We start from the raw sequence: 9,433 nt of genomic DNA, 5'->3' as shown, positions 1-9,433 counted from the left end.
GGTCTTCTTCTGGAGCTTCATGACTTTCGGAGTATGCACAGTTGACAAAAGCCCGAAAACTGCTCCAACTGCGCATGTGCCAATACGGAACTTACTTCCCAATGAAGACCGAAGAGAAGAAGATGGCTGCCGTGAACTCCAATGCCGTGAATCTGCACCGAGGGGTAAGTAAAAAGTTTGGGGCATTTTCCGGGGGGTAGCAGGTAGGCTGGGGGGGAGGAGGGAGGGGAGTTTATGTATGGTAGAGGGTAGGTTTTTTTTTAAATAAGGGGTTTACTTCTCCTTTAAAGGTTCTTGCATCAAAATGCACTACTTGCACTTGTGTATTATTGTGCTTGGCACCGTTCAGTCCTTCCTGCCTTTGGTTCCTAAAAGAGCCTAGCCGTGCCTATTGATAACGGGGAACCCTAGAGCTGCCTCCAGCTCCGGAACAGGTGCTATCCCTCATAGCCCTGCGTCAATCGTTGCAGTTCAGTCGCACCATAAGAATAGGGAGCACACTGGAATCGGTGCCAGTGAACACAGGGAAACCTAGAAAATACTTGGCGTACGTTTTGGCGAATCTTACGCAATTGTGATTGGCCCAGCACATTTGCATCAAGAATTCTGGGGGAAAGTGCTGCATTGTGGGAATAAAACATGGCAATTGCTCTCAAAAATTCACTGCACTTGGGGATGTACCTGTGCCCTACAGCCTTCTGAAACTCCTTTTCTTAGTTAGTTTCCTCAAAAGCAATTCCAGCCACCACAGTTTATTATAACAGGATAATGTAGTGAAGGTTCTGGGACTACTTCTCTGGGACAAGAGAAAGCGTCTACTAATTTAGCCAATAAAAGGTACCAATTTCCCAACATCATCCTGTTTTAATCAGTGGTTCACACACTCTGCTAGCAACGTTTATCATAACATATAATTCAGATAATAAAAGATGAATATTATTCACAATAATATGGAGAGGCCAGTAGGAAAAACAGATAGTATTATCTATCTTTGGAGACAGATATTTAGAGCTCATAATTCCTGAATTTTCGAAGAAGGTCGGAAGGGGCTTCTGCTGACCACCTGAAGCGAAGAAGGTTGGAGGATGTGTCCGAACTTCCTAAAATTAGCAAAAAGACAGAAGACAGAAATGACTTCCTACGTTTGCTCTAATAATGCTCTAATACATCTGCGAGGAATGGGAGCCCCCCTATAATATATATTGGATCTAACTGTCAATGAATATCTGACGCCCAACTGCTGCATGAAGATAGAATGAAGAGAAACAGATGCTGAGAGAGGGATAGTGAATATAAACTTGATCATATCAGAAACGATACAGAATATTTAATTGATTGTATTTAGAAAGTTTCTTATTTCAGTATGATGAAGCTTATATTAAATTTTCATTTTCGCCATAGTTCCCCTTTAACATGACTTTTATGCAGGTTGTGGAAATCCCTTTCTACGTATTTTCTAATCAAATCAGCCCTTTAGCTGTTCATGAACTACATCCCACATCCGGCACCACTATCCTTGCGCTGCCATTACACTTCTCCAACAAAACCACATCTGGGTCATGAAATATTGCAGCTTCTCCTCCCCTTTCTCTATCTGTTATTCTCTCTCTTTCTGTCCTTTGAACCCTGGTGAACTATTACCTTCCGGACTCTTAGGTGACAACACTTCATTATCCTCTTGAGTTTTTTCCAGCAAATCACTTTCATTTTTCTTGGCATCACACAAGGAAGAAACCTTATCTGGCATCTTGGAAGGATCGGAAGTGGGAGCCTCCAGCATTGGCTCTTTTTTACTCTGCACTGCCCAGTGCATTGACTGAAGAAATAAAGAAGGTTATGTATTACCAGCTATGAAAATATGGCTTCTCATGGGTGTCCTTCTAATTCCTGTTATGTACAGAATGGTGCACTTACACCCCCATACTCACACCAGTAGTAGTCTTTCCTGATCAGTCTGTAGATACAGGCAAAGCTACTTGCAAACATCAGGTAACATGCAGGCAAAGACAATCTGGGGTTTCAAACTCGTATTAATAATTTCTCTTTTAGTTACAGGTATGGGACCTATTATCCAGAATGCTCGGGACCTGGGGTTTTCCGGATAACGGATCTTTCCGTAATTTGGGTCTTCATGCCTTAAGTCTACTAGAAATTAATTTAAACATTAAATAAACCCAATAGGCTGGTTTTGCTTCCAATAAGGATTAATTATATCTTATTTGGGATCAAGTACAAGGTACTGTTTTATTATTACAGAGAAAAAGGAAATCATTTTTAAAAATTTGGATTATTTGGATAAAATGGAGTCTATGGGAGACAGCCATTCCGTAATCCGGAGCTTTCTGGATATCGGGTTTCCGGATAAGGTATCCTATACCTGTACTATAAAGCCGCTTCTATAAATTAGCTTCACATTTGCCTCAAATCTGATTGCATTTTTGTGCCATACAATAATGTACGTCTGGGACCCATATGTGGAAATAAAACTGACGGAGGAATGTTGTTTGTGTAAAAGTAGCAACGTCACAAACCATGTGTGTACCAGGAGGGGGGAGTGTTGTGTACTAGAGGAGACCAGAAACATCCACACAGCTAAGGGGTCACTATAGTACAAGTCATTAATGAGTTACCAAAATGCTTTGTGTACGAAATGTTTTTGAGTGATCCAATGTCAACTCAACAGGTCACTGCAAAATGAGACACTGCACAATTAGATCTTCACTCAAAAGTTTCCCAAATAGAGACCAAATGTCTGTATCAAAAAAAAAAACAGTAATCCTAAGGGGGCATATTTATCAAGGGTCGAATTTAGAGTTTATGGGAGTTTATAAAAACTCCCATAAACTCGAAATTCGGTAACAAAAATGGCCAATCGAAATGTATTAATAAAATTGGAATTTTTTTAAATGCAGGTGAATAGGATCGACCTTCAAACTTAAATCAAATTCGAATCGAATTTGTTTTTCAAAATCCAAATTGATTGTAGGAGGTCCCCGAAGGATAAAACACCAATTCAGCAGGTTTTCAATGGAGAAGAGTCGAATTTGAATTCTTAAATGGACAGTACATTTGAAACTCGAATTTAAAAATCCAAATTTTCAATTCCACCCTTGATAAATCTGCTCCTAAGTGATACTGCATATATCTAACATAGATATATAATGGTCTCTTTCTTCTTAAAGACATTAAGGGGAAGATTTATTGAGGGTCGAATTGAAAATGTAAATTTTTTGCTAAAAAAACTCAAATCAAATTCAATTTGATGTCGATTCGAGTTTGCAGGTCAATCCTATTCACCCGATTTTAAAAAATCTTAATTTTTTAATAAATTTCTATTGTTTCCCCCCCCCCAATTTTGAGTTTATGAGAGTTTATGGAAGTTTTTATAAACTCCCATAAACTCTATACTTGACCATTCATAAATATGCACCTAAGGGTATATGGCCATTCCACTGCCCTCTTATAAAAAGCCATTTGCATGTTTTGGATAAACTTGTTCCTCAGGTCTAAAGGTGTGACTATCTATCAATAATGCCCTGTAATGTATTTGTAAAGAGTAATCATGCATCACAAATGCTTCTACTCCAAAGAAAACAACCCCAACAACTATAACTTTACCAATTTATCTTTTCAGCTTAATAATGGGGACTGGGGCCCAAAACTGTACTGCCTATATATAACCTATACAGACTTTATTTGCTTTATTAGCTGCTGACTAGAGTTGCACAATCTGTTATCCATAAAATCCCCCAATCCTTCTTAGTTAAGGAGCCACATGTGTGGATGGGCATATTACACTAATCCAACCATTGGACATTATTCTACATAACGTAAATCTTCTTATCTGTAGAGGCAATGAAACATAAATATAGCAATTGTAGGTTAAAATATATGGGCAGTTGCTTTTCAAGGCAGCCTAAAAATTCAGTACTAGGTCACTTGAAGAATTCTTCATATTTCCATATTTTCCACTTTAAAAATTGTATCTCCGCAAACATTTAAACAAGGTAAAATCTTTTATCACATTACGCAAAGACATAGATCAGATATTTTGTAGGCCAAAATGAAATACGTACAGTTTTAACAGAATCTTGCAGCGCTTCCCACTGTGCGAAAGGAATCAGAATTTTGCTCCTTCGCCAGTGATCATACTGAGCGCGACTTTCCTCATTTGTTAGAGTCTCTTTGGCCTGCTGAAGTCTCTGGAAATCTTCCACTAGGAAAATCAAGACATAACCATTTAGTTCATAGGAAGTATTGCTATAAGCAAAGAATTATTTCATTTTATGGTCACATTGCATATGCTTTGCACTGTTGCAGGAGGCTGCTTTATGAATATAGGTGCTAAATGGCACCAGTTACCAACCAATCAAATGTTTGCTTTCTTTTTTATTAATGACTTCTATCAGACTGTTCTGACTTCTATCAGATTGTTGCTACTGGTCAATGCATTAATGCAGGAACCCTAAAATACTATTCATTGATCACTTGGGGTTAAGGGCAGAGACACAAGGGCAGATTCTGGGAGATTAGTAGCCCGGCAACAAATCTCCTCTTCTTCGGGGCAACTAATCTCCCCGAACTGCCTTCTGCCGGCTAGAATGAAAACCGCCGGCGGGATGGCACTCGGATCGTTTTGTTTTTCCTTGTGAGGCAACTTCAGGCAACTTCGGAAAATGAAGTGCTTTGAGTCCCATCCCACCGGTGATTTTCAATGTAGCTGGCGGGAAGGCAGTTTGGGGAGATTAGTCGCCCGAAGAAGAGGAGAGGAGGAGTCGCCGGGCGACAAATCTCCCCGAATCTGCCCATGTGTCTCTGACCTTATACAGGTATGGGACCTGTTATCCAGAATGCTTGGGATCTGGCAAATCATCTAAGCATTAAATAATCTCAATAGGCTGGTTTTGCTTCCAATAATGATTCATTATATCTTTGGTTGGATTAAGTACAAGGTATTGTTTTATTACTATTGTAAAATAATACGTATTGGCTGATTTGATATATGGACAGCCTAATATTGTTGCTCAATGGTCTATTTCTATAGCACAGACCCAGTGATTCCCGAATACAGCCAAAATGTACCTGCTTTTTTATCTCCAGGGTGTTTATCTGGGTGGCATTCAAGTGCTTTCACTTTATACTCTGCAACAATCTGTTCCACCTAAAAGTAAAAAAAAAAAACAAACAGTTCTATATCTCTAGATCTCATTCAAAACCATCAGCATTAATGGGTTAGGCATAAACATAGTCAAGAGTACATAACAGTGACACATATTAGTTTATAGTTTCTACAGTTTCTAAAGCAGAATTTTTCTACTGCTACTCTAAGGGGCACATTTACTTAGCTCGAGTGAAGGATTAGAATAGAATAAAAAATACTTAGAATTTCGAAGGTTTTTTTTGGCTAATTCGACCTTCGACTACGACTTTGAATCGTACGATTCGAACTACAAAATCGTTCGACTATTCGACCATTCGATAGTCGAAGTACTGTCTCTTTAAAAAAAAACTTTGACCACCTACTTCGCCACCTAAAACCTACCGAGCACCAATGTTAGCCTATGGGGAAGGTCCACATAGGCTTTCCTAGCTTTTTTTGATCGAAGGAAAATCGTTTGATTGATGGATTGAAATCCTTCGAATCGTTCGATTCGAAGGATTTAATTGTTCGATCAAACGATTTTTCCTTCGATCGTTTACTTGGACGATCGAATATCGAGGGTTAATTAACCCTCGATATTCGACCAATAGTAAATGTGCCCCTTTAATCCCTTCCGCCGATATCTCACCAATTTAATACTGAGAATTATTGTTCCCGGCATCACTAACATTTTGTAAACCATTTGCATTAAGGAAGAGATGTATTTTAAATAATGGCAAAACAATGCATTACAGAAAACTGGAATCATGTAAAAGCCATGGATCAATGTACTAAAAAAAAGAGCATTGGAAGCTTTATATACTGTTTAATACATATTTTTTTTAAAGATAAAAACATCGGCACTCCGGATAAAATGAATAAGAAGAATTTACTCCAGTAGTAGATGGATTTCGGGACAGAAATCCCTTAATCATCGGTTTATACATATTTTTTTTAAGATATATTATAATGGCTTAACACTAGGCAGAACATATCCAGTGCTGTTCTTGTTGTTTTTACATATGTCTTATTACCAGATTTTGCCAGCGGCTTGCGTATAATTCACAAAAAGGCTTTACAGACATCATTTGCAAATCACAAACACTGTTAAAAGAAGCCTGTGCTCAGAATAAATATTTGCACAGCACGGATGACACAAATCCATATAGACTTTATGAATCATGTGAAGTTAATTTCCTGCGGCTGAGAGCATACAATGCACAAAGGGAAGAAAGCAGAAAACCTGCTGGCAGGTACTTGCTGCTGATGGAAAATATGAGTCAAAAGTTCCTGATCTAGAAGCAAAGTGAAATCATGAGTAATATATTGTCAGCTAAACCTAACATCACAATGTACCCAAATATTATGTTCAGCATATATTTTTATTTCTGGTAGGTGAAAATTAGATTTGTGATCACCAGACATACCAAGGGGCAGATTTACTAAGTGGCTAACGCTGGCGTCAATTCGATAGCATTACAGCCCGCAGGGACTTTGCTGATTTACTAACAGGCACAGGTGTCTCTTCGCTAGCGAAGGAGATAGACGCTACAGTTGCGTCGCACTCTAACGCCAGGCAAATTTTCGCTCTTGCGAATGGACGTAACTCCTGAACGTTACCTGTTCCGCCAGACTTGCCTTTGTCAGCTCAGACCAGGCGAAGTGCATTGGAATGCATAGATCTTTCTCAATTTTTAGTGGAAAAAGTCCCAAAAAACCGATAGTTTTTTCTTTTTCAGAGTGAAAGCGATGGGTGCGAAGCCGTAGCTGGTGAATTTTCTCCAGTTACTGAATTTGCCCCACTGTCTTGATCATCAAACTCAAACAGAGCGGGGAAACTAACATTATTGAAACAAACAGTGATTCCCAGTAACCTCATCTGCAGGAGCGCCGCAGGTGGTAAATTGGTGTGTTAATATGCCTGACGGTTTCCCAAGTTGTCATTACGTGAGCTGTCTGCAAACCATTTATGCCTTTTAACACCATAAGGGGAAATCTAAATTACAAAGAGAACCCTTATCCAGAAAACCCCTGGTCCTGAGCATTCTGGATAACAAGTCCAATACCTATATTATAAATATTAGACTATAAAATATGTTTTCAGTTCAGCAAGTTGGAATGTCTGTTGGTATAACACTACAGGGGTACCCTGGTATTATCAACTGTTACCGGCACATGTACAGGACCCTCTTGCTCTAAGGTGCCCTACACTTTCTGCCATACTCTGCAAAGGAGGCATATTAGTGCAGGGTGTACGCAATTCTATACTAATATTTCGCTTAGCAATTATAATCGATCCTTAATGAGTCTTCTGTCGACATTATTCAGAGACTCATTATCCAAAGACAGTTAGTTTTCCTACGTGTTATTGGACTGCAGCTGCAGAAGCCAAATGAAATCGTGAAATATGTTTAAATCCTGTAGATTCAAGTTAACTTTCAATGGAAATGTGAATAATCACTCTCGAGACTTATCTTGCACGGGGATGTTTATTTGCACAACTGCGGATGAAATGATGGAGGCAACAAATAAGGGACATTAATTAGACACATGCTTTTCTAGGAAATTTCTGATCTATCTGCTATAAATACATCAAGACTTTAAGAGTGTTATCAGATTTGGAAAGTTAATCAATGGCAGAGATATGTGAATCCAAAGTGGAACAGTAACACTTAGGCAATGGGCACACGGGCTGTTGGTACCGACTGTTGTCAGCCTGTGTATTTTTGCAGACGATCTGCTCCGTGCCCTGCTCCATTGATTTAAATCCAATCAGCCTGTGAGCAGTCACACATAGAGGAGCTGAAGCTGAGGTCAGTATTTGGCCTGACCTCAGCCTGTTGTGACCGCACCGATTTAAATCAACGGAGCAGCGGCACAGAGCAGATCTGCTTCTTTCAGCCTGTAAAAATACGCAGTCTTACAACAGCCGGTAACAACAGCCTGTGCGTCCATAGCCTTACACAGTGCAAGGGAAGGGAAACCCAACTGCAAAGTGAAGTCCATGACAAGGAAAGACACTAAGGAATAGGTTTTTGACCAGCACGTTCCTTTTGTCACCGTTCCACACCATTTTTCCATTTTCATACATTTCCCATTTAAAGTAATGAAAAGCAATGTGTGGCTCTGTAATGCTGCATTTTAATTTAGGAATAAATGCAGACAAACACCAGCTATACTTTGGTCTAATTATAATATTTGGGGAAAAAAATATGAGATGTGCAGTTTGATTTATAAATCAATTTGCATTAATCAGTTGCCAAAGATCGTTGCAACTCAACCAGCACTTGGCCACACATCATGCCAATATAATCATATTCTAATTGAGAGCACACAAACTGGACAAAACTAGTCAATATTCTCACGTCTGGTTAAGACACCTAAGTAGCTATAGGAAAGCTTAGGCGGAGAATACAGAAGACACAGCCTCCCCAGAAAGAAAGAGAGCAGCTGCTCTACACAGTAGTTATATATTCTTCATTTAGTTATGATTTCTCCAGTAGAAAGCCTTCTGTTAGTACAAACATTTCACATTCCTCCCTTGTTTGACAGGTTGTACAAATATAGACCTTTTAGGAAGATGTTAAAGTGAATCCATTCACTCAATTCTAATGAAGTCCACAAAACATACAACAATTTACTTTTATACAACTGAAATGAAACATCTGGGACTGTTCCAACAAAATAAAATAAAAAAATAATATATCTGTTAAATTGTGGTGTTTCCATTATTATGTCCAGAGCCGTATGTATCAGTAGGTGGGATGGGTAGCCTGCTGAATACAGATATAGCCTACATGAATTACATCTGCACCTACAAAACATATTCATCTATTTGTATGTAGATGCATGAAATGTAACCTCAGATAATAAAGCACTTATACAATTAGCGAAATATGTTCAGGAAAAGTGGCATTAAATACAGACCGTGGAGAGCTCATCACAGCCGAGCAGGGAATAATAATCTGGCTCCATGCTGCAGCTGCAGTTCAGAATAGAATCCATCCTGTAAGGCTGACAGTTTCACACTGACAAATAACTGCTACCCAGCAACACAAAACTGCCTGTTCAAATGGGCAGCGGCTCACTTGTTGCATTCTATTGGCAAAGAGGGGAGGAAGCGGCTGATTAAGAAGTAGGGCAGTTTGGGATTTGTAGTCTATGAACAAAGCTATTTACCTGTAGCAAAAATACAGTAAACAGTAATCCTCAAGCTGCCAATTTTTAGAACTAAGATGTTTATCGGATATTGTGTTTAAATAATTATATTTTGGTATGGGATCTATTGTCTTA

At 39.0% G+C, this 9,433-nt stretch overlaps 1 protein-coding gene across 1 annotated transcript; it reads right to left on the bottom strand.

Moving 5' to 3' along the window:
* Positions 1–234: 234 nt before the first annotated feature.
* dnajc12.S (DnaJ heat shock protein family (Hsp40) member C12 S homeolog) lies at positions 235–9,197 on the bottom strand. The gene is made up of 5 exons (XM_018227489.2): positions 9,068–9,197; positions 5,083–5,161; positions 4,077–4,216; positions 1,642–1,816; positions 235–1,100 (listed from the first exon to the last, which is right to left on the bottom strand). Exons 1-5 carry the CDS (start codon positions 9,143–9,145, stop codon positions 1,006–1,008), a joined length of 567 nt encoding a protein of 188 aa, XP_018082978.1. The 5' UTR covers positions 9,146–9,197; the 3' UTR covers positions 235–1,005.
* Positions 9,198–9,433: the final 236 nt, after the last annotated feature.

This window comes from Xenopus laevis, chromosome 7S (genome assembly GCF_017654675.1).
Source record: "Xenopus laevis strain J_2021 chromosome 7S, Xenopus_laevis_v10.1, whole genome shotgun sequence".
Classification (NCBI taxonomy): domain Eukaryota; kingdom Metazoa; phylum Chordata; class Amphibia; order Anura; family Pipidae; genus Xenopus; species Xenopus laevis.
Note: the sequence above shows the minus strand (reverse complement) of the source record. Positions and strands in the feature narration are given on the sequence as shown.